Source organism: Charadrius vociferus, unplaced genomic scaffold, assembly GCF_000708025.1.
Source record: "Charadrius vociferus isolate BGI_N301 unplaced genomic scaffold, ASM70802v2 scaffold535, whole genome shotgun sequence".
Classification (NCBI taxonomy): domain Eukaryota; kingdom Metazoa; phylum Chordata; class Aves; order Charadriiformes; family Charadriidae; genus Charadrius; species Charadrius vociferus.
The window spans coordinates 334,907-361,247 of NW_009648542.1; the positions used below are offsets into that span (position 1 = coordinate 334,907).

At 40.9% G+C, this 26,341-nt stretch overlaps 1 protein-coding gene across 1 annotated transcript in view; it reads right to left on the minus strand.

Annotated features, from left to right (window-relative positions):
* Window positions 1-9,928: 9,928 nt before the first annotated feature.
* Window positions 9,929-26,341, minus strand: part of ERGIC2 (ERGIC and golgi 2) — a 20,625-nt gene continuing 4,212 nt past the window's right edge. The window contains exons 3-13 of the mRNA XM_009885944.1: window positions 25,095-25,141; window positions 23,793-23,863; window positions 22,221-22,261; window positions 21,392-21,493; window positions 19,836-19,931; window positions 18,024-18,079; window positions 16,939-17,037; window positions 15,623-15,720; window positions 11,833-11,995; window positions 10,898-10,977; window positions 9,929-10,136 (exon numbers count right to left, since the gene is read on the minus strand). Of these exons, the coding sequence (XP_009884246.1) occupies window positions 10,071-10,136; window positions 10,898-10,977; window positions 11,833-11,995; window positions 15,623-15,720; window positions 16,939-17,037; window positions 18,024-18,079; window positions 19,836-19,931; window positions 21,392-21,493; window positions 22,221-22,261; window positions 23,793-23,863; window positions 25,095-25,141 (919 nt within the window). The 3' untranslated portion in view covers window positions 9,929-10,070. The remainder of the gene's footprint in view (window positions 10,137-10,897; window positions 10,978-11,832; window positions 11,996-15,622; window positions 15,721-16,938; window positions 17,038-18,023; window positions 18,080-19,835; window positions 19,932-21,391; window positions 21,494-22,220; window positions 22,262-23,792; window positions 23,864-25,094; window positions 25,142-26,341) is intronic.

Below are 26,341 nucleotides of genomic sequence, written 5' to 3' on the forward strand. Positions count from 1 at the left end.
ATTTTGAGCCCTGTTCAGCTCACGCTGCGCAGCTGCCTGTCTGCCAAGCCTGGCACTTCTTGGCGAGAAGAGTGACGGGGCATCCACTGTCCAATAAAGCGGACAGCCCTCAGCTGTCGTTCCTGGGTGTGGGAAAGCTCTGGAAGGAGGTGGCAGCAAAATTGTTTGCCCAGGAGCTGGCAGGCAGTCCAATTTAGGAGCACTCAGGGACTGACATCCCCTTCCCAGCTGGGACGCGCCACCAAGGGGAAGAACAGTACTAATCTGTGACAACCATTTAAACCTGAGCTATAAGGAAACCTTTTCCCAGAAACGTCTCTACTGACAAACTATAAGGAAAGGGGGGGGGGAGGGGGGAATCCATGATTTTTTGTTTTCCTTCTGGTTTTAGTGGAACTGTTTGGAAACCAGTAGGATGTGGTCAGGCAGGAGTGTAAGCTCGACCAGATGTAGCACTTACTTACCCTGTATACTTAGGAAAATATCCAGCACTTGAAAGAAGATAACCCTTACTTCAAACACCAGCCTGGCGGCTTATGGGAAATAAGCAGTGTGGTTTGGCTGGGATTTAACACCTGAGCTAGAACGTGTCATTAAGCCCGTGTTCCTCAGAACTCTGCAGCTAAAGGCTACTGCGGTTTAGACCTAAAGACAAGGGGACAAACTCTACGCAGTGACCTGAATGCTTCACTGGGTATTGATTTATTTTTTTTTAAAGCATCTTTCCCCTCCTTTGCTATTGATTTTAATTATAGTCATTCTTTTTATTGGTTGCTTGCTCAGACATAAAGCTGGTTCATCTGTACATTAATTTTAACCTTATTTCTTTTACAAGCAGTTCCTGGTTAATCCCCCTGTAAACAAGTTATACGGCCTGATTTCATGTACTTTCTGTATTATATCCTGGCATTCCTCTTACTCTGAAATCTCATACTTCCTCTTATGTCCCTTATTATTATCCTATTACTCCTTTATGTACCACTTCAGGGCAAAACCGGGACGTGTAATGGAGGAGAGAGAAGGAGTTGATCCTCAAACATGGGCATTTGTCCTTCCTGCCACTTAATAACCATTCCCATCTACCGGGAGCGAGCAAGACAAATAACACATTTTATGGTGAACCCTTCAGATACCAGAGATATGAGAAAGTAGTAAGGGAAAAGAATGAGGCTCCGTGAATGAGGAACAGGGTGACATTCATGTTTTTCCATCAGTCTTCCAAGTAGAAAAGTGTATGAACAATTCCTCTTCTCACTTATTTTTTGGTCTTTTAAGTCATTTATTAAAAAATCTGAAAACAGCTCCCATCACCTGTCTTGAGAGAACCAAATTTTCTGATCAGAATGGGCAGTTGTTCTGTTTTTTTTCTGTCTGAATTAGTTCTTCATCCATTCTATGAACTCACCCCAGGACTGTACCGACCTGCACATTCTTTAAGGCCTTTGAGCAAGTATAAATAAAATTTCCCTGTACTGGCTGGCCGCTGTACCATTTTGTTCACTTTTCCAATTTTATTTTTTTTTGTTAGGTAAGGATGTACTATTAGTTTATAAATACAGAGTGACGTAATTACACGAGAGCTGAGAATCATACTTCTTGCCTATCTGTATTGTAAAATTCATGATTTTAAGAGGGGAAAAAACCCCACAGGATGTATTATTGTTGCATTAGCAAAGGGCAGCCTAGTTTAGCAAACATTTAGATGCAAATGCAAGTGAAATTTCCAGCGTTCACTTTGAAGAACATTCTTCGCTGTATCCGTGAGCTGTGCAGGTACGGGATGAAAACAGCCGTGCCTGTAGCTGTATCCACCGCAGTAGGACTCTGGAATGCTTGCACCAGGTCCTGTTCAATTCAGTAACAAAATTACAAGAATGATCAAATTGTGAAAAACTTTTTTCCTCCACAGTGACCTTCTGGTGACCATTGCCGTGGTTTATTTGGACTGAGCAGTAAACTGGAATTACTTTTAAGAAGTTATTTCAAATTACCATACACCCATAGGTTAACAAAAAACCCCAGTAATTTTTTAGAACTAACCTAATACAATTCTGCTAAAACCAAAATGAAAGTAAAAGCAAGTTAAGGCCTTTTCTTTTTCCTTTTCTTCTGTGTTGTTTTGCTTTTCCTGCAGCCTGAGAAGGCGGCAGGCGAATACTGTCAGGGTTGTTAAGCACTGCCGTCAGCCCCTGCAAAGGCTGTCACTAATTAGTGAGAAGAGACTTAAAAAAAAATCAATGTTATATCTCTAGCGCAGGTAATTATTTACTTCACTTCCACCACAGCCCATTACCGTCAATGATGACCTGAAAAATTAAAGTGGATAGAAAAGAGGAAAGAAATTAAAGTTTTCTCTGTGGCCATTGCAGCGCTTTGCCTTTTCTGCACCATTTCTCTCTGCCTTTTCCCGTGCCTGGGAGAGGGGCACAGCTCTGCTCCGGGGGGCTTTGACCCCGCTCCCGTCCAGCCGAGAAGCACAGACAGCATTTTGCAGGGGAAGAAAAACAGAAAAGGTGGGGGGCTGGGGGGGGTGGGAGTGGGAAAGAAAAGAAAGAAAAGCTGTGGGGGTGACAGTGCTCAACAGCCCAGTGTGCCGCCGGCCCCGCCGGGGGGCAGTTACCCTTCGGTGCTGCCACTGAGACCCCCCGGTCCCACCGCGGCAGGGCAGAAAACGTGACCACGCAGCACCTGGAGGGGCCCACAGCTCTTCCTTCCTTCCGAAAGACACCATGGAGGGGAGGCCAGCGGGCTGGTGGCTTAACTAGTCACAGAGGGAATGGAAAAGCCTTGGGCTCCCCCGCAGGCCCCGGGTTAGCCCCACACAGTGACAGGAGCGCAGTGACTCGGCTCACAGGGTCACACACCTCCAGCATCGCCACCTCCTCCAGGTTTCAGCATGTCCCGCAGAGCCTGGCCCGCACAGGACCATCACGCCCTGCGGACACAGCATGGCAGGACAAACCTTTACATTGTAGAAAGCAATTCATACAGTGGCAACGGAAACACCTGGCTCTTTGCTCTGCAAATACATTAACTTTGGTTCATTGACGCTCAGTTCTGCTTTTTCTTGCCTTGACACCCCCGCAGTCACGGTGAAAACATCTCTTCTCTGCAGAGGGGAAAGAAACATCCACCCCCGCCACCACCCGCCGGGCTCCTGGGCTCTGCACTTTGGGCTTTAAGTCAACGGAGTTAAGGCTGAGACTCAAGAACCCATCCGCTCCCCCTGCGGTGATGCCGGCCACTAAAAAGGAAGATGTCTCCCCTGTCCGCGTGCCTCCACGCACTGCACAGTGACAACACTTTCGCATCAGTCTAACGCTGTCGGTTGTAGGCAAAACTCAAAGGATGCTGTTACATCACACGTGCACAAGCAGAGGTTTAATGAGTTTCCTGTTACTCCAAAAAAGTTCAAAATTTGAAAAGTGAATTTCTAACCTTTAAGGAACAGTCCCCCACTGGAGCCCGCGCTCCCGCCTGAGGCAGAGCAGCAGCAGCCCCTCGCCAGCGGAGAGCCGGAGGCCCGTGCTGCCCGGCCCCACGCGCCAGCCAGGCTCGCTTCAAATGCCACGGTCGTTCATCCACACCTTTAATAACTAACTACCAGCAGGTAATTAAGCTTTAGTAAACAGTAATTCTCAAATATTGCCCAGGTGTCAAAACTCACCTTCCCCCCCGCCCCCCCCTTTTTTTTTTTTCCCCTCCTCCAAAATACTAGTATGTGCTGAGCACTCAAACTGGAAAGTCTCATGGCAAAACATGCTCCCACCTTGTAATTTCAGGAAAGTTTGCAAGGAAAAAAAAAACAAAAACAAACATCTGAAAACATTCAATTCCCTGTTTTTACAGCTATTGCAGCTACACTCAGGAAGGCACACAAACCCCTGGGCCCTGCAGCGGCTCAGAAGTAGCTGGTGCAGAGCAATCGTTCCTGCTGGAAGCGTCCAAAATCCCCGTCGCTGAAGCTGGTGGGAGGGGGAATAAAATAATAATAATAATAATTTAAAAAAAAAAAAAAATCAATATTGAGTGTCTGCAGTTCCAACCAAACCAGTGCCGGACACCTGCAGGGCTGCACAGCCCTCCCTGCTCCTGCGAGCTCCCGGCAGAGGGATGCCCAGGTTGGGTGGCTCAGCACAGCACGTCCCTCCTCGGTGCCACTCGCGCTGCGGGGAGCACATGGCAGAGGCTCACACAGATGGGTGCAGGGAGAGGCCCCTGCTGAGAGGATGCTGGTGGCCTTGGCCGCGGAGAGGAGCAGGGATGGTCCTTCCCAGGGGAGACCGGAAAGCCACCAGCTTGCCCAAATCCAGGCCTGGAGATGGGAACCAACAGACGGGGAAGCTCATCACCAGCTATTTTTAGTTCTGCTCCATGATGCCTATCTGCTTTTCTCCAGGTAAAGGCTTTATCCTGGACAAACTTTGCATTTTAATTTAAAAGCTCTTTGGGCTTTGACCAATTCAGCTTTGTCCACTGCCGCTCCCCTTCCACACAGGCATCTCCAAGACCTCAGGAGAGCAAAGCACAAAATGGCTGTTGCTGCTCAGTTGCCCCATCACTGCTGAAGGACAGAACTTCCAGTGTCACTCAAGGACCCACCGTTCTCTGCCCTGTAGGAAAAGCTACAGGACAAAGGCTGAGAGCTCCTGGGCTCCAGCAGAAGCTCTTGCAGACCCACATGCCGTGGGGCAGCGTGTTCCCACAGCCCAGCAACACGCAGCTGCCCCCGGCTCACTTTGCCCCCAGTGAGGGTTGCACGGCAGCCACAGGCTGCCTGTGGTTCCAGCCCACCCATGGGGCTACCGAGGGAATGGCTTTTGGGCTTGGTACGGGCAGGGGAGCACAGGTGTCACTGGAGTGCTCGGTGACACCTCCAGTCTGTGATGGCACAGGCAGAGACACGGGCACAGCAGCCTGGAGGAGCTCTGCTGCCCTGAGCCCGCCCAGCACGTTTGCAATCGCCTCTTGACCCTACACCAGCGTCCTCCTGAACTCAGCCCAGTGTGGCTTGCTGTTTTTCACACGTCGAGTTGCTGGTCCTGGGACTCTGAACATTTCTATTTATATACACAGAACTAAAAAGTAAAAGAAAACAAACCAGACACAATGAGATTTTGCTTGAATTCTGGTATGCCAAAGGCAGGGAGAGGCTCGTGTCGGCAGAGCATGCGTTCAGCTCTCCCCTGTCGACAGCACGCTGCACCACCCAGCTTTAAAGGCTTCTGCTTTGATGAATTTATGGACCAGCTCACAGAAAACCGTTCTGGAAGACAAGAAAAGGTGACGCTGCCTTGCTCCTGGGCCAGCAGCGACTGGAAATGCGCTGGACAGGACACTAAGCCCATGGCAGAAGGAAAAGGTGAAGCATTTAATATCATTCTAACTACAGCAGCTGAAATGCGTGCCACTGCTCTCACGAGGCGTGCAAGGGCAGGAGGTGGACGGACCTGCAATGCCAAACCTTTGCCAGAGCACTGAAGGTAGCAGGCGGAGTCCCTTAAGGCTTCTTGAAGCACTAACTACTGTATGTTAACTACATATGCAGGCAAGGATATTTTCTCTAAACAACAGACCACTGGCGAGGCCAAACACTGACACAATTAGCATTAGCTGAGTGATGGTAGGGGGGAAAAAAAAAAAAGTCTCTACACAAAGTAACTTTGCACCTAAGCACAATCTGAGTAAGCAATGTGTATAGATGTATCCTCCCCCCGTACCTTCTGGGGTGCCTTTTAAAAAACAGATGGAGATCTTTGCAAGTATCCCCAAACAAGCTGTTCTCATTTCCCGTCTCCCAGAAAAAAAAAAGCTGCAGCGCTTGGTTACCTCTGAAGAACTAGAGAGCAGGGGGTTTAGTATCATCAATGCCACCAGAGATGTGACCGCGGTCATCACATCCCTCCTGCTTCAGTGTCACTGCATCAGTAACACGTTATACGAGGCATCCCGAGTACCGGATTTTCTCACAGAGAACTAGACAGCAAAGCAACCACGCAACAGCTGCCTCCCTCACCTTGGGTTTGTCTGTACAGTTAATCACAGCTGCATTTATACCAAATATATATCTGCCTCTCACCATCCCTAAGCAACTGTGCCGACTGCTTAGGGCTCAGTTTGCTAAATCAGTCCCTGAACATCTTAAGAGGACCTCGGGCAGGGCAAGGCAGAGGAGGGAGAGTCCTTGCCCAGCTCCACGCAGGACTGACTCCATCTGTGTATGTCCCCATCCCGCCGTGGACCACTCCACGCAGACAGGCGCCCAGGGCAGAGCCGGCAGCCGCAGAGAAAGGCCGGGCACTGCACCCACACCGCGGGTCCCCACCGGGTGCTTTTGAGATGGAAAGAGCTGAATTTTCTTTCCAACTCCAATTACTCACCTGTTTCTAGGATGAGAATTTCAGGGGAGGGAAGAGCAGCTTGGTTTTGCTTTTTTAAAGCAAGTCTGTTCTATTGGTTAACCCAACCCCTCTCCTGCTACAGACATACACGCATTTCGTAATCACCTCCCCGACAGCAAGAGCCCCAAAACATCTGCTAGAAAATCAGGGCAGAATAATGAAAAGAGCCTGAAGTAGGGCAATTCCCATTCATATGCCCATTTCACTCTTCCCCTGGTCTGTCCCACAACAGGCACCAATACACACACCAGAGACAGTGGTGAGACAGACGGAGCGACAGGCGGCACAAAGACAGTAGCCACAACATACAGTAGGACCCATCACAGCCCGACTTCCACAGCCTCCCCCGTCACGCTCTTCACCTACACCCACCACAGCACATCTCACACGACACTAGAGCACAGCACATCACTCAGCTAGAAAACAGCATTATTATGTTATGTGAATTTGCTCCTTTTGTCAGCTCATGATCAATTTTCCACCCTCCCCCACAAGAATTCTCTCTCGCAACTGGGGTTTTTGATCACACCTTCATTTTTTACCCCACTAGTTGCTTTTGCCGCCTCCTCCACAGAACAGGTACCTCCCCTGCCCACTGAAACATCTCGTCCCACCTTCTGCTGTACTATAAAGCAAGCGAGCCTCCTTACTGAACCCCTGCAGGCACGGTTGGCTACATCCTCACCTTTTTCCTGCTCTAATTAGAAATATTATGTGAAATACATCCAGAAACACAGTAGTGAAGTGTGTCAGCTTAACTCGGAGATTTTGCAGCAAGTTCTCGTGTGATTCTGGCTCATAGGCGATGGGGCCGAAGGTGCTCTATCCTGTTAAAAACCCAGCTTGGCATTTCCTCTTGAGCCCTAAAGAGAGGGTTACTTGAGAAATACCCACTCTCATCCCCTCCCCACCTCTCGGGGCTGGCGCTGGCTTTCTGCGACACTGGGGTGCAGCTCAAAGGACCCAGGGACAGCCACATCCAGGCACAGCACTCCAGGTCTTGGAGGCAGTCAAGGCGGCCGTCCTCCTGCTAACACAACCTACACCCCACTGTGTGACAGCACAGCAGCAGCAGAGCAAAACGCACACCACACCAGCTGGATGCGGGGGAGACTTTTTGCCCAGAAAAACAGTGGAGGGGGACAGCAGAGCCAGAGCAGCCTGCAAACGGCGTGCTTCCCGTGTTCTCTCTCTGCAACATCGTCTAAGAGCCAAATATAAAAATACGTAATTTTGACCATCCTTTCTGATCCAGAAAATGCTATTTTTCATTTATCTCACCTTTCAGAAAGTACACATCACATCAACGTCAGAGTTTGTTTCCTTTTGGACACCCATTCCTTTCATTTTTTCATACTACACTCACTTTTACACAATGTAAATAGATGTGAGCAAAAAAGAGTCACTGCAATAAACCACTATTTTCTCTGGAACACCCTTGCACATGCTGGTTAAGCTAAGGACAACACGTGGTGCAACACTGAAGTGGTACTAGCTGTAACTCCATAACGCAGCATCTCACATCTGGAAGTTGACCCCAAATTTTCTTCCATTAACAACAGCCATCACACAAGCTCTGCTCTAGATAGAACACCGCAAATACACCACACACAAGGACTTAAGACACACCAAGCTGCTTGGCTCTTTTATGTGAGAATAGAAAATAACATTTAAGTTCTGGTACAGAAAGTCAACTGAGATCAGTATCTCTCACCAGCACAGTCTGTTCCAGGCAGAGAAGACACAAGTGTTAGGACAAAGCCTAAAGCAGAACCAGTCTAAGCAGAAGTAGGGAAGAAACCTTAGAGGGAAAAGCCAAAGAGAAACGGGAACCAAAAATTTACAGCTTTTGATTTCCTTGCTCATCGAGGACGAGAGTTTCTCGAGTTGCTGGAGTTTTAATCAATGTTAAAAAAAAAAAAAAAAAACACAAAAAAAACCCCAAAAACAGAACACCAAACCACAAAAGAGAAAACCGCAAACCTGGCTGTCGACTCCAGGGACCTGCCTTCCTTGAACTTCTTTCTCAACCGTCGAACTGAACAAAGGTCTTTCCTCACTCCCCACAGTTTATTTAACATTTCATATATTTTCTGTTTAGAAAGCCCTTTGCTTTGCATAGCAAGTCAGCTACGTTATTTACACTGTGCTCATCACTAAGATCCACGTGTCCTGTACAGTACATTAACAAAAGTCAGCAAAATCTGACAACGCCACAGAGATTTTTATTTTTCCATAATTAGTCCTCTCAATTATAATATTCATTCCATGGTGAGTAAGGCCAGGGTCAGCATTATCTCCTAATATATTATTAAATCAGTTTTGCTGAGAAGGAATCATATTATTAATTTTTTACCCTGGAGGAGTAACTGTTCAACCACAGGTATACCCCAGCAGTTCAACAGTGAGAGGATGTTTAGTTTCTCAAAGCACCATCTGCATTAATAACATTCATTCTCAGTAGCATATTTACAATATAAAACTGATATTGCTCTCTTCATATATTTTACAAAAACCTTCATGAACAATAAGGATTATTTCTGCAGATCCCCTATCATCTGTCTGCAGCAAAATGATTCAGATTCCCTGAAGTCAGCTACTATCAACTCCACCACTCCCTGCCTGGGCTAGCAGACCTCCCACTGCCCCGAATTCCACATTTCTGCCATATTTAGCCGAACCAAAGCAAGGCAGCTTCTTGCTCTTTTTCCTCCCCATCTCCAGGATTTACATACCATGGCTTACATACTAGCAGCAGGGGTACAACGAAGGTTCCATCAAAGCAATTCCTTTATCAAGAAAGAGGTGTACAAAGATTTCCTGATCTTTTGCTAGGGAGTCTTGCCTTTTATCAAAACTACAATCAAACGCCTTATTTAAAAGGCTTCTTATGCCAAGTCAAAAAACCGTGCACACTGGAGCCCATTCTCAGAGTCCTTGGGCACTTCCACGTCAACCCCAGAAGCAATATTCTCACTGTTGGCAAAGCGGATGCGTGAAAATACGGAGGAACTCCGCTGCTCCACATTACATTTCTTCCACTAAGAAATGGTGGGACTACAGAAAAGCAGCAGCTATGATCAACATGATGGCCTGGGCTTCACCTTACTCCCTGAGTTCTCTCATCTCCCTCTTCTTCAGGATTTTCTAGGATCGTTCCCTACCTGTAGGAAAAACATCTTAGCCCCTGGCCCCACCATTACAAAAGAAGAAAACCCAACCCCCAGTTTGTACACTTCAGAGAAACCCCAGCTCTATTACTGTCCCTCTTTGCCTGCTGCTGGCTCTTCCACACATCCCACATACTCTTTTCTTCTTGGAGCCTGCTAGCCTTCCCAGGCACAGAACCAAGATCACTAAGATGCTTCAGCAGTCAATGGCAGTCATCACAAAGACATTCAGCTGGACCATGAATACTGTATTGACAGCAATGCTCCTTTAATCTCCAGAAGATGGTCCACCTCACTGGTCTCACAACCTCCTATGACTCCATGTGCACTTAGAAAGACAAAAAATTACACAAATTATTTTGTTGGTGGTTTTTTCTTTTGTAAAGGCTTCGTTTTTTGCTGCCCATCAGCACTGTCTCAGCATATTGCACAATGTTTTCTTTATTATAAAAAAATGTCTTCTGTATCAGGCAGAAAGAAAGTTAGTTTTCTCAGGAGACTAATGCGTACTATTGTCTGTAATCAGAGGTAAGTGGTTGCTTGTGTGGCCATCAGGAAGTTGGACCTAGTCAAATAAAAACAGTGTGTTATTAATGGCTTGTCCAGAAACAGAATCTCCCCCTCCTCCCCCAAAACACACACTTCTTTGTTCTTGGGCATTTCTTGTGTGCCTTTTGCCTGGTCTCCCAAACAAAAATTATACAAATCTGCTTGCTTTCCCTCCTCTCCCCCCACTCACATAACCCTGCCAGCTGGCAAACTTCAACCAAATTTGAGAGAAAGGTAGAAGTCTTAAAGGCTACCTACAGGCTTAAAACAGGAAAAATGAAAGTAATATAAAAATCAAGCTAGAGGAGCGATCCTATTGATGCCCAATGAAGGGAAAGGTAAAGACTGCTCAGCTCTTTCACACTGCTTGGCAGAAGCACGCAGGCTAATCAGTAGCAACACTGAACCCTGCAGCGTGCAGTGCCTCTTCTTCAGTCAGTTGGCCAAGCAGAAGACGAATATGTGAAGGAGACTGACGAGGTCTGGGAAAACACGTAATTTTTGTAGTAATATGAAAATAAAAAGAATATAGTAAGGAAAATGGAGGGTATGTAGCAGATGGTTTCATTAATTCAGCTTCTTAAAAAACACCTGGCTTCCTTACGTGTTAAATTTTCCAACTGTTTTTAAAAGCTGTTGAACATCTGCTCATATGTGCGTCAAAGAAAGGGTTTATTACACCCATCTTAAATTCTGCTGGGACCGAATCCTGGAGTTGTCCTTATCATCCATCCTCAGGTAGCCATACCACTTATTTAATACTTAAGTTTTTCTTACCGATGTGGATCTGTAAGAGCCCAGTCTGAAACGGCAAAAAATAATTTCTGCTACAAATCTTCCAAAGCCATGTAAAATTCCTGCAACGTCAAACAAGATTTAAATTGTCACAAGTAGTAAAACTGTAGTACTTACAGAAGTATTACAACACAACTCCACTTCAACAGGATACAATGCAGTAAACTGGTATGTAAACCACTGAGAAATTAACATAAAAAAGGAAACATCAAGGCCAGGGGGAATTCTAACATTCTGAAATGCATCAACAAAAGCAAAACCAAAGTTATCCAAGCAAATCTAGTTCCTTCCATCCGGCTTTCACATGTTAGAATACATTCTGTGGGACAGAAATACCTACTTTGAAAGAGAGCTCTTAGTTCAAGGTCTCTTGCTTTCTTAGAGTGAAAGCCAAGAAGAGAAATAACTTGTAATCAAGATACCTTATTATGTCTTGACTAATAAGTGAATCATGTCTTTTCAGCTTAGTTTATTTTTTTTAAAGGAGCAAATCTTGCAGTACATTGACAAGTTACACAAGGAAAATCCTTCCAATTACTTCAGATGGAAATTTTATCTCAATTTTTGGCACTGATTTAGCACTGGATCCCAACTATAGGAAATACACAGAATATCAGAAGTCTCTCTGTGTCCATAGGTGTGTGTGTATAAAGATATATCTCTCCTTGCTCTTCCAGAAGTAAATAAACTATGCCAGAGTTACCAAAAAGGAAACAACAGGCCCTCAGAAAAGCAGAAATGGCCTACTGGAACACCAAAACCGAGTAGCTTTCATTGCACATTTCAGGGCACACAAATGGTCACTTAGTCTTAAACCTGCTCAAGATTCAGGACTCCCCTACAATTTATCCATAACGTAATCAACATGACCAAAAAACATTCTGGTAGAACTTAAGAGGGAAAGCACCGATAGTTACCTGTAGTTGAAAAAATTCCCCCAATAATGCCACAGAGCCTCACTAAGAACTGCCAAAAAGGCATGTGTTCTTCTGTCACCGTCACCATAAGTGAACTGATATCATATTTCATGAATATTCCTGACACCCCATGGCTGCCAGCTGCATGGTTAATTACTCTTTCCTGAAAGAGGAGAGAGAAACAGAAGTTAGTCGCTTCTTATTAGTCACAAGGAAAACAATCTTAATAGATGTGATGACAAAGAGCTACTTAATCACAGTTAGCAATCAACAGACAACCAGGAAATATCAAGATAACTTTGGCCAGTACCTTCTAAAAGTCAAACGTTATTTAATAACAAATTACTTTCCTGGTTGCAGGTCTTCTGTGTATCAGTGTTCACTACCAGGCTCTGGTACTATCCTCTCGAGATTTGTTTACATGATCCTTTAAACAATTATGTTTATAATTAGGTTGCTTTTGGTACCTACGAGAGTTAAGTGCCACAGTCTTGGTCTAGCCTGTGAACGCAAGTGAGTGTGCTGGTATAACACAGTGGTCCAACTCTTCCTACTTTATGCATTACTATTAATCACTCACATCAGGATGAGACCTTCAGGAGACATTTAAGTTGTTGAACAGCCTTAGCTATGGCAGTTTTCCCAGACGGTGTTTGTAAATCTGCATATTGCATCTAAGATTCATTAGGCTTCATCCTCCTCCTGCCTTGGAGCGTATCTCTAGATTCACATGCCAGACAGGATTTAATTCCTGGCTCTTAAAACTATCAGGGAAGACCCTAAACTAGAGTATACCATAATTGAAATTCAGAAGCTTAAGTTAAATTAGACCAATGCCATTTTTTTTTTCCTCAGTGCATACTTACACATATGCCATAATCCATTACTTCGATGGAAAAAGAAATAAAAAGGAAAAAAGATCAAAAATTCAAAATTACTGGAGTCTGAAAACTGAATACCAATATCAAGTCTCTTTTCAAAGTTTTTGTCAGTCAGGTCACTTCAGACAACAGTCACACAGCAAGAAATACACCTCGATAAAAATAATAACTAATTCACCACGACTACTCTAAACAGATCAGATGCCTCAGTCCTAATCCAAGAACTTTTACCGTTTTTTCTCATTTGCCCAAATTCTTAAACCAAAAGACCCCAAAGAAGAAAGAGTGGATGCTATAAATCTCTACTTTTTAAAACAGGTTCCAGAAGAAAAAAATTCAACACAATCTTAAGTTTCTTTCAAAAGTTTACTATCATTTTGTTGTTAGTGAAAGGTGTTGACAAACGCACTGCCAGGTAAGTCTGGCTGAAAATATACAAGGGCAGCAGAAAAAAAAAATATAATTGACTGAAGACAAACTCAGCCATGTCTAGGCTAATAAGAGCGGAGAAGACAGACAAGCAAGGCTGAACAGAAAAGCAAGGCATCACAGCTCCATCTCACCCGTAGATTTGTCTGTGCTCAAGAACCATGCAGAATACAGTACAAAATAAAAAGCAGAATACCACTTTGAAATACAGACTAAGCAATTTCTCCAGTCAGCTAAAGTTGACATAAACCATATTGCTTTATTTGCTACCAAACCAAAGTAAACAGGATGACAAACTAATGTATCAGTTATGATACCAGGTCACAGAAACTTTGCAATGGTTAAATAAACAAAACTCAACCCAAAACAGTACAGAATGCTTTCTAGATTTCAAGAATGTGACAACATTCAGCACTAGAGGATGGATGATCAGGCGTACTAAGGAGCAGGAGAAGATTGAAGGTAGTTCAACAGAACCTTGCTGTTGGCGAGGGACAAAAAAAAAAGTATTTGTTTGGTTGGTTTTCCTCTTTTGTTTCCCTAAACCTGATTGGTCTTTTGAGGTCAAATGGTGAAAAAAGAATACAAAGTTAAACAGAATGCCCAAAACTCCACCCTCAAAAGATACATAATTATTTTCCCACATATCATTTTGGTCTGCTTGTAGCTTCAACTGCTGCACACGATTTAACTGTTGGTTGCTAAAACCTGTTGAAAATAACTAGCCCTGCATCAGATATCTCAGATATCAGTGAAGCCTTGCTAGAATTAAATCTTTTTAACATAGATAAACACAGTATATCAAACATCAACAGTAGTGGAGATGATTCTGCCTGCACCTTTTAAACTCTGCTTCCCCGTCTGTTCACCACTGGCAATTAGACCTCACTGTATTCAAGTTTTAGCCTTGGCTAGCTGACCACCTTCTTCCACGTCTACACACATGCCTACTCTTGCACTAAGTTGTTCAGTGTTAACTCTTCTTAATAGCCTTTCCCAGGTCATCTGCTAGGGGTATTTGGTTTCCAAAGACAAACACAAACAAGCTTTACAGGCCACAAGGCTACCTACTGAGACAGCCAGAGCAAGTATGTAATGCCACTTTACCTCCACTGTTCACCGAAGCAACCTGTGACTGCGGCAGCTTTCATAAAAAAATACATTCCCCCCAAGAAAATAAGAGCTAACTAAGACTGCACAGTTAATTGACCAAAACCATCTTTACAGCAGAAGGAGAGAAACATTTAATACAAGATGAAAAAAATGCAATAAGGAGTAAGATAAGCAGTTGACTGATGTCCAGAAGTTTAAGGAGTGCCTTAGTTGTTGCAGAGAAAACACGAAGCAGACTGCTAGACCAGCAGGAGATGGGAGTATACTGCATTATGAAATTCCTCTTCATTCCTCTCTTTACTCCAGCTTTCATGAGTTTTAGAGCCAAGCTTTCCCTTCAGCAGTCTGCATGTCCCAAATTGAACACCAAGACATCACCTCTATCCTACTTCCCCATGCTATGTATTTTTCAGAAGCACAGCATGGAATCATGAGAAAATAAAGATTTTTCTCCCTCTGAGAACACCACAAACAGTATTACAGTGAACTGCCATCCTAATCTCTGAATTTCCTTTCAACCCAAGGCTTCCTTCTTACCTCTTGCTTTATCTGTCGTTTTTAATTACAACTTTTTGCAAAGATTTTTTTCTTTGGCTTTTGAATAGAAGATCAAAACAGAGTTCAGTGTCTGGAAATGAGACATGTAACTGGTACACATAAGGCCTTTTTCTTATTTCCAGCAGTCTTTAAAATTACCCCCTTATAATTTGCCCATGTACTATGCTGCTATAACTACTTTCTTTATGGATTCAGAATTAAAAGCCCCTCCAAGCCCAGAAGTGGAAGGTTTCTAGTCTGAACAGTAATTGAAGTTGGTGGTCCAACAAAGATTAAACAAGACAGCTGAGAGACAAAGATGCTTCTGTGTGATTAGTTTTCCATACAAACTACATTTGTTTCCATTTCTAACACTCCACAGCCATGTTCATGACATACAAATGAGCTGTGGTTTTGGTTTGCTTCCCACACAGATAAAAAGTTAAAGGTGGATTAAATATTTGTAAAGCTACACACAAGATTACAGGCCTAAATCTTACAGGGTTTTACCATGACCACCACCACCACTATTAGCATCCAGTGAAGTGGAAACAACTGGATATCTATCATTAATTCTAACAGCAGACTCCAGATCTATGGATGCAAAACACTAATGCAAGAAGTTAGGAAGTGTCACTAACCACATACATTTTACCATCAGTATTATATTATTTACAGATAAATCTAATGCATCTTGTACAAAGAGTCTCTTCATGTTAGAGTTTTCAAAGCCACGGTACAACTAAATCTCCCTTTTCACATTTCAGCATTTGTTAAGAACAATCACTGTTAGATTTTTCTCTGCATGGTTTTCTCATACTTCTACTTACCCTTTCGGTCACTGAAAACTGATGAGTTTCTGCTGAAATTTTATACGTATGGAGTTTGGTTGGCACAACTGTGATAAAATATTGGAACATCTGGTTGTCTAGAAGAAAAAAAATCTCACTGTTGAATTAAGTACAGAGTCAAAGACCATCTGAGACATTCACAAATAAAATCAAACAAGTAATATTTAAAATAGTTAATCAGATAAGCCATTTACACGAGGGAAATTCTTCAAGGAGTCTCAGCACTGCCAAGACTACTTCAGCACCATCTACATGGACAAAGTTAGATTCCCTGGGTAAGGCCTGTGTCGCATTTGTACTCAGAGAAATTTACATTTTACCTACATAAGTTTCATTAAGGTCAGGCCATTCAAAGCTTCAAATGAAATGCATAATGTTTTCCAGGACGCTAGAACCGAAAAAGTTTCAAAAAGTCACATTTTGCGTGATACATAAATCTCGACTGTGGTTTGAATAGATTTTAGCCATTGAATTGTCTCTACAATGCTGGAAGCCCTTCTAAACCGGTTACAGTTTTTCTCTTGATTAGATAGACTTCTAGAGAATTACTCTAGAGCAATCAGCATGCTTATGTATTTATGATTGCTCTGTCTTCATGCAATTCCCTAAGAGAACACTGAGACTGATGCAATTTGTTTCAACTACCCTACGCCCTTCTGGCTGGAACAGCCAACAGACTGACTGACTTTGAGACAACAGCAGCTTTAGAAGGTTCTGGGGATCACTCTCATGGGCAATGCAAGTCAGAGGATGAGGTGTAGGTAGCTCTGTAAATTAGGTTATTTTACTATACTCCTTTATTTATACATGAGGAAACAAAGTGATACACCAACCCTCCTATAGTAGCCTCACAAAACCATGGAAGCGACAAACTAAATACAGGAATAGAAGCCAAGACTCCTGATGCAGGTTTGGGTTTTTTTTCTAAATCAAATCAGACTTAGTTTTCCCCATTACAACAACAATCAAATCTATGAATCTCCACTGTAGCAAACTGCTGCAAAATTCTTTGCAATATGTTCAGACATACTGTAACTTCAATATAACACAAATATGGAAGAAACTGCAAATCAAATTCAGCAAAACAGCAAAGTATATATAGCAATACTGATATTAAAAAGAAATTGTCCATTGAAGATGACATGTAGATAACTGATCAGTGCATTGCTTGCTACTAAATTTAGCAAGCAAAGCTGTTTGTAAATTACAACATTCATGAAACATGATAATATTTTAGATGTAATTATTGGAAAAATATAGAAACCAACATTTTTTTTTAGACACACAACACTTACGATCTGATGCTATTTTTTCTGTTCCATCCAAAGGATTAATAATTCCTGGAATAAGCTCTCCAAATGACAAATGATCTATTCTATGAGAGAAGTTATAGGCTGAAAGACAATACAGAGAAATGAAACAACATTTTTAATCTATGAGATTCTGTACTCTTCTCAGAGAAAAAGATGTAGACACTTCTCACACTGGAAAATGCACTAGTCAGAATATTTCAAAACATTGGTGTGCATTTCATTGCATTTGTGCTTGTGACTATATCAATACATCCACATATACGTTTCAAACAAAACTCAAATGCAAAATATTTAGCAAAGAAATTCAATGTCTCTAGAAAAGAACTTCTAAAATTAATTATAACTCTATCTGAACCAGCCTGGAGGTGAAGACAGTTAAAATTTCATGACAGGAAATTTCTAGTTCGCCAAATACTGAGGTTATTCTACAGTTCAGGTTCTTGTACGTAAGTGTATTAAAAAGCCTAAAATTTCATAAATGAAATGTACAGAGAAAGCATAAGGCAACTACCAAGTTACTACATTGCCTGATTTTGCAAAGGTGTTTAAGCTCTGTAATATTATACACTTGTGTTGACATAAATTAACGGGCAGACATTTGGAGGTTTGACCAACACCAAGTTCATTATTCACAGTAAGTCACCCTTTCCTCACATTATGGATGGCAGCAATACACATTTAGTATCTAGACTCAACCTAGAAATTAAGTTTCTAAGGACAAAGGTCAGAAATTTTTAACCTTATAAAAACAGATTTTGCAGGAAATCGGTAGTTTGGACTGAAATACAGGAATTTCATATGGTATCTCTGTTACAACAAAATACATTTGAGATTCCTGTTATCATTGCTTCCTGTTATCAGAAGCAACCTAAAGATAAAACTAATAGTGTTAAATGTATAAAAGTAAGTCACTACTGAGTCGTAACATTGCAAAGAATATTCTTCATTTTATTCTACAATGCTAGAACGTCTTTACAACAGCAACCAATGTTAACATAGGAAAATTAGGAGAGAGTAGTCTGAAAGAAATGATACTTGTTCGTAAGGAGATGATAAAAAGAACTTACACTCGTGGCTTACAAGGGCTGCCAAGTGTGCATGGCCTCGAGGGTGTGGTATTGCCCTAAAGAAAGCAAGATATGTTTTATGAAAATTTTGTTTAATGAATCCAGACAAAAGACACATTTTTCCTAAATGCAACTATGCAGAAAAATTACCTTTCCCCCTCTATTTCAATAAATACTTATTATTTCAATAATACAACATAAAAAAATATGTGCATACATATAACATATGTTTAAATATATATGAGATATATATGTTTTACAAAGTTTTATAAATATAAAAATTGTGTATATCTATATTAAATAAAAAAAGACATTTTTATTACTGCCAAGTACAGACAACCTGAATGATGAGGTACAGGAACATGAGACTCGTGAAAACCCTCTTACACAAAATTAGTGTCTTGCATTTTTAGAAATGTCAAACACACATCAAGTCACTAGGTTACTAGAAGAGCCACCAAGGCCTACCTCATGAAAAGCTACAGAACTGCTCAAGTGACTGATGAAAACTTTACTGTACTTGTTCTATAACTAAGCAAATTAACTATGCTCTGTATTTGCTCCCCGACTAAGCAAGTTAACTTCCGGTCTGGACACTTGTTTGTAAACCTGCAAAGCACGTACAATTCAGCGGCTGGTAACAACGCAAAGAGGGGGAAAAAACCCACAACTCTGTCTGGAAAGTAAAACAGTCTCTGAGCCACACTTAGCCAATAATGCTGGAAACTTTCCCTATTTAGCTTGAGTTAAATAATTACCAAATACATGTAAGTTTTGGACAAACAGAAGGTGGAGAAAGACAATGAGATCAGTCAATATAGGACTACAATAAATAACCAGGCAATTAGGTACAAAGGCGGGCAGTGAGAAAAGCCATAAAAAAAAAATATCTACAAGAAGAGACGGAGCAACTTAGCAGAAGTACAAATGTAATGATGAGCAAAAGGAAACAAAGGAAAGCAAAAGATTATTTAGGGTTGCAAAACTAAAGACAGGAAGAGAGAAGTGATAGCAGTACAGATGAAAGGCTGAAATCATCAGCTCTGAAAAAGGCTTAAGAGGTTGGACATCTAGGGGCAAATCAGAGAGGTGGTGCAAGACTAGACAGAAGTGACATTTGGAGAAATACCCACACAAAGACAGCAGCTGGAATTACACGTGGATAAATTAGAGAGTACAAATTGCATGCTAACATGTCTGGTCACAGGAAGACAAGTGAGGACAGCAGAGCTGGAGAGCACAGAGAAGAGTGAACACAAGTTTCTATGCAGTATATATAAGCTAATACCATTGCCGACGCACATCAGAAAGTCTCTCCTCAAATCAAGATGATACCATTTAGCTCGCTAACTATGGTTCTCTAACAATGTTATCTCAGGACTGAAGTGGCACATGTCTACACTTCATCCATGTTAGTGAACTGCATGCTAACAGAAAGGAGAAGTTTGGCCAGGCCCAAAGAACGGAGGCAAGTACAAGCAGTCCACTCCACATCATACCCTTACAGAGGATGTATTTTCAAGAGTTTTCATCCGGTAAGACACTGGAATTCATAACCACTACATTGCATGCAATAATGCACTGCATTGTTTTTAGTAACTTATGAAGAAATTTGTTTTTAACTGAGCAAGAAAAGATACCACACGGAAAATAATACCAAGTACGTGTATGGCAAGGTTAATGAAAACCAGTCATTAACTCAAAAGTGTAAAAGCATACACACACATATCCATGCATGCACTATATATAATGTAGAAGTCAATTCTTTTGTTGGGTTTTTTTTTTTATTTTCAGGAATTGAACAGAACATACTTGCCCACAGTTATGTGAAAGTTCCCTGCCACTTTATTGACATAGAGATGACCATGAATTCTGCACGCATCTGGAGACTGTAATGAATTATCTTCCCTGTTTAAACAAAAACAATATAAAGAGTACTTGAGACTATTCACTAACAGAAATAACAGCAGTACAGTTAGATTTCTTTTTCCTAGCATAAAGATACAGCATTATCATCTACCTCTCTATTGCATTCTTCTGGAATTACAGCAAGGATGGTGGAAGAGAAGGAATCTAATAAAGGTCAATCTGATGAAACCAATAAGCTTTCGTTTGTACTTGTATTCAGAGATCTGGCGTACAAAGCTAACTTATGTTTCCTGTTCACATGTTCATGTATTGTAAGACTATAAGTATATCTTGCTGCCCTGGGGATTTTTTTTCCAACTAGCTCTACCAAAAAATGTTTGTTGGGAAAGTTTTAACACTACAATGAATGTAACAAAAAATATTAGTCACATTAATGACACAGTAGCAAGAACAGCTTTCAACATTTATTTTTTATGAAACCTTCCTCTTCCCATACCTGTTGGGATGTTCGCAACTCCAAACATATTTCCACATCTCAAGCATAAATACTATCTCAAATACTGCACTAACATGTATCATAGAGGCACAGAAGGACTTAATGACTCTGAAGACATCAACCAAATGAGAAAAAATATTTTTTGAGCTGTCTTTAGCCTTGCCTTAGGAAGAAAGGATGTATTTAGTCCTCAAACAGGGAGATTACAACATGGAAAGTGCATATAATGTTTTTGGTGTTTGTTTTGTTTTATTTATAGCTTGCTTGCATAGGGTTTTGTTTGTTTGTTTGTTTGTTTTTAAGAGGAAAGGAATTTCAACTTTCATGTAGAAAGTGTTTCCCCTGGGGAAGAAGAAAAAAAAAAAATTCACATAGCATCTAGATTCAGGTAGACCAAGCCTTCTATACAGTAGCCTCTTAGCATTTTGTGGGTAGCTGGAATAAAGTGTCAACAGCAAGGTTTCTCCACGCAATTTTAACAGTGCTATCCTACACCAGGGCATTTACTAATAAAACACATTTTTATTCAGAGGTTGATGCTTTTTAAACCATAAAATATTAAGTCACAGCTAATAGCAGGACTTTTTTTAAAAAAGTTGCTAAACAGAAAGATATTCTTTCATTTAAAAAAAAGACTCTTGTTTAGTATTGCTTTGGAATTACTAGTTGACATTAGAAAGAAAGCATCAGAAAAAATGGACTAAAAAGGTGTACATATATATTTATGTGTGTCTGTATCGTGTATACATATATATCTATAAATACACACACAAAACCTGGAAACCTTCTCCAGGTTGGAAACCTCAGAGGTTTTCATAAAACAATAGCTCTCCAAAGCAAGTATCAAGTATACTATTTTAAAATGCAATAAAAAGCAGTAAGGCTTCTTTTCTTATAAAATTATCTTCTGGGAAAAAATAAAAATCACAACCACAATAAAATGTGAAGTCTAATTACATAGGGTGGGGAGAGGGGAATGACGACACATCCCCATTTTTCTTACCGTGGCGGCAGTGCTGTAGAAGCACTTTTAAAAGCACTTTTGAATATCACATCTTGAAGAGAGTGTTCTTCCTGCAGCCTACTCTGAATCAGCTGCAGCATCCTGAAGATTACAGACAAGTGTGAAAGCACGCAATAGGAAAAGAAAAAATAACCTCACAATTAATTATCAACTTCAGCTGCAGGTTACAAATCGAGATGTTAGCAAGGTTCATGTCAGCATTAAAGTGTTACAATAAACTTTGAGAATATTTAGAGCTTAAAGCTCTAGTGTTCACAGTAGCACGTTACCAAAATACCAAACTAGCCAGACTTCCACACAAGCTTCAGGTTCCATTACAAGATTATCAGTATAGCAATCACACACATAACCAAGTGATTCCAGTTTAAATGATAAACAGTGTGTCCATTATATGAAGTTATATGAAAGACTCGAACCCATTTCCTTTCACAAGAAAGTGCCAATTTGTTACCATGGCTCAGCTTTGCCATTCAGATATTAAGCTATGTTATGCATCTGAAGCCATAATTAAAGCTTGCGCTACCAAGTATTCATTTGGAAACATAATTAGAGTGAGTCCATACATCTTGGCTTGCAACTGCATGACTCAATTCCACAAATAAGTCCAAAGCAAATTTTTTACATAACAGAGATCTCAAATCATGATAAAAGCAAAGTAAATTAGTATCCTTTCACAAGTTTGCACTCTGAAATTACAAGCAAGAGCTGTTAGACCCAAGACGTAGTTCTGGTCTGTAACTCTAGTGTACCTCAAAGCCACTTCCCGTACAAATAATACAAACCATAGGCATGCATCTCAGTGCCTTACCTTTGCCATTCTTTTTGTTGCGGGCTGAGATCAAATACTACCTGAAACAAAAATAACACATCTAACAAAACATGTAGGATCCACTGAAGTCCCATCCACGAAACCCAGAAGAGAACTGGGGTGTGGGAAGGGGTGGGGAATTACAATCAACTTCACACTTGGTACCACATACTGGAGCTTATGAAAGGACTTTAAGTAATGCATTTAGTGTTCAAGTATGGAAATTTCTGTCCCTCTCCCCCAGAATTATTCACTTCTTTGCATTTAAAACTTCAGCATCTTTTCCTAAAGCTCTCGTAACTCGAGTCAGCAGTCTCTGCCCTCCTAGCCTCTAACTAACATGGGCTAGATGAAGCAGTGAGTGGCCATTTAATTCTAAGTGATATAACTGAACGCATGGTTTTGATGCGAACAGCAATGAAACAGGCAGAGGAGCAATCTTTGAAAAACAAGGGTCCAGATGCAGCTCATGCATTTCTAGGGTCATCCAACACTGAACACTGCTTTAAGACATGCTCCCAGATCTGCTATACTGCAACTAGCACAATAATATCACCAGTAACATCTATGCATGGAATCAAAATCTATGTATTGTTAACACCGATGTACTCCAGACACTAAATACAGTCGCAATTAAGTACCCAAAGAGACCAGGTACAGAAAGTTTCCTCTTTCTAGGCTTATAATCACTGGGGCAACTGCTAGCACGCAGCAGATACAGCAGCACAGAGATTACTGTCCAGACAAAAAGAGGAAACGTTCCAAGCAGAACAAACAAACAAAACCAAGCTCCTTCCTCTTCCCAAGCATGTCCTTCCATTCAGCCGTCTCCTCCTGCTCAAGCACATGAGTAGGAATTTGGACAAAACTCTTACAGTTTGGAATATGCTTCAGTTATTACAGAATGCAATAATTACAGCAGGAAGTTACATTCTCTAACAGGTTTTCTGTAAATGATAAATTACTTTCACACAGCATAATTACTTCAAAGCTTATTGTACTATGCTATCAAAACCACTTTAAGAGAGCACAGGCTTACACAGTTCCAGAGCCTTCAGTTCACAGTACAGAAATTAAAAGGATGCTAACCCAATTTATGATCTTTAATGCCATTCCACATTATAAGGATATCGTGGTGACTTTACGCCCCTTTTAAGAATCATAGTGTTCTTCTAGTTAAAAAGCAGTCACATCAATTCTCTTTTAATGAGTTCTGATAGTTTTCCTTCCATATCAAATACTGCGCTTATCCCTAGAATTTGCACATGTAAAAACAACTAGCTGTAGAAATCACTAGCTTGTTACGAAGCACTGATCTGGGAGTCTGCTGTATTCAAATCTGCTGTATCCGCAGAGTGTGAACAAACAGAAATCCCAATGCTAGCCTTTTTCCCTAGCAGATTCCTGGGGTAAGCACTACAGACCTCACTCATGGATCAGACAATACTCCAGCAGGTTCTGTGCAGCCCAGTTGTGGGGAAAAAAATACAAGCAAGCAAACCAGCCCAGTAGTGCTCCACATCAAGTAAAGAGCAATTTGCTTTTTAAATAAAAAGGTTAGAATCAACTTACTGGTTCATAGATTAGCCCATCTGCAGAGGCGACCATTGTTTCTGCTAAATCCAGAACATCAGCCCCCACATCTATATTAAAAAGGGAGAAAAATATTGAGAGTCATACAGATGATCAAAACAAAAAGATAACCAGATACAGATAACCAAACAAAAAAAAAAAAAGTTGAAATGAAGTTTCACAGTACAGCTGCGAACTTTCAGTATAAGTTACTGTTCCTTGTTAACAAAGTCCAAACCAAACGAAAAATAAATCTGGCAAGAAGCAGATTAACTGGGAGGTTAAGGGGAAACCACAGAATCCTACTTTTCAACCTATCACATCAGAGTATCATCAACTGATGCACAGTGACCAGAAACAAAATATTCAGATTTGCAATATTTCCTCACTGATGTAACACCTTCAGAGGTGTTGTATGAACCACATACACAAGCTTTCTAGGATCTGCTATGCATAAGTAGTTTTTCCTGTTTCATAAGCACTGAATCCAAACCAAGACTAGTCAAAACAGAGGATAACGTTTTGTTTATTTCTTAAATTTAAAAAAAAATGTAGAAAAAAAAAACAGATTTTTTTTTATGCTAACTGAAAAATAATTGAAAAATATTAAAATACATTTTAGGAGTAAGAAGGGATAACTTATGAATTAATACTTGTGAGACAAACACAAATTGTATGGTATTGATGTACCATAAAATTAATGCAAGGTTCAACCTAGCTAAAAAAATGAGTCTTGAAAATTTGCTTGCATCGCTGGTATTAGTAGTATTCTCTCTCTTTCTCAGGCCAGGACAACCAAAACCAGTCCATACAAATAATTGTTCACTATCTATATGATGTCAAAAGAATAGCAAGCACTGCCTTTAAGTGAGAAGGCATCCATATGTTCATCAGGAGGATGAAATTACCTGATGGTTCCAGTATTGTTAAACAGTAGACCAGATTTGCCAAGTTCATAAATAAATAAAAGTTGTGATAAATTCCTGCGGCTGAGTTGTGTCTCACAATGAGCTTTTAGAATATTCCAGCTAGAGAGAGAGAGAGGAACAACAGATCCCTTTTTTGCTGACAGAAAAAGCAAAGTTCTGTGAGACATGAATGAGATGGCATAAATACTTTTCTTCACATCTCCTACCAATTCTTCCAGTGAGTCATATGCCATTAACATGACTACCTATCATCAAGATCAGAAGAAATCTCACTGTTAGAATATTTTGAACAATATCCAACCATATTGCAAGCAAATGCATATTCCAAAGAGCGTTTAAAGTGTTTCAAAACTTTCACGGATGGAATACTTACATTGACACCTCATAGCAACTGTAATATCAATATTGATTCTTAACTTACTGGAAAGAAAAAAAAAAAGGCAAAAAGCTAGTAAGTAACATTGACTATAAGTATCAAGAGACATATTACTAAAATTCTCAGATTACTTCCAGAAACACAGTCAAATAACAAAATTTACACTAGTAAATATTCACTTAAGCTGTTTAAAATTTGCGTGAACCAAAATGAACTTCTAATTACTAAAGCAGTGATGATCACTTATAACTTAAGAGCTAAAAGCATCAGATTTTCCTGTTGAATTTTACTATGAAACTCCTAACAGATTTTTTTTTTTAAAGTATTACTGGCCCAAGAGTTTGTCACACTTCTTAAAAATATATAGTTTTCAATATTTTACACATATTTTTCTCCACTCAACTAAAACAGTGCAATAAATTCCACAGAACGCAGTGGATCAGGAAAATGTAGGAGTGAGAAGTCTAAAACTGAGCAAATATTTGAGCACCTTCCTCCTGTTTTGTCCTTAAGACAGGCCATAGTATTTCCAATCCTAATCAGAATTCCTCAGGACAGTGACATTCAGGATCAGGCTGAGAAGTTGCTAAAACCAATTCCCCAAAAATGCTGCCATATCATAAAAATCGTTGGTTTTGCTTGCACTGCTTCTAGAAAAAGTTGTTTAGGTTTTTTGGGGTGGTGGTTTTTTTTGTTTGTTTGTTTGTTTCAAAATGCTCCCATATTATAATAGCAAAATGCCTTTTATGTCCCAATCTTTATCCTGAATGTTTCCACAATGAGGGGCGGTAAAATATAGTTCTTTCCATGAGGGAAAAAAAAAAACAAAACAAAACCAAACCAACACCCCAAAAAATTCCATCACACCAAACGTCTGATTATGTGGCATTCCCCAATATTCTGGGTTTTCATGTTCATTTCACAAAAGTCATTTAAACTATAATGAATAAACCCCCTCACTATAGTTACATGGTCCTATCACCTCCAGGGAGCTGCTTCTGGGAACTTAGTTGACCACAAACAAATCACGTAAGCAAGTGGTTCAACATTGGCTTAAATTGGGATCAGACGTGGGCAGCAGACAGGAGAAAAACAGTTAAAGTGACACCAATCTCCATTGGTTTAAATTGTCACAGAAGCACAGGCTAAGTGCTTGGCTCACAATCAAACCCAAAAATCTGCAGCAGGACTTCTCCCAAGTCCCATCATAGTCTCTTAAGCACTAGACCATCCTTCCCATGTGC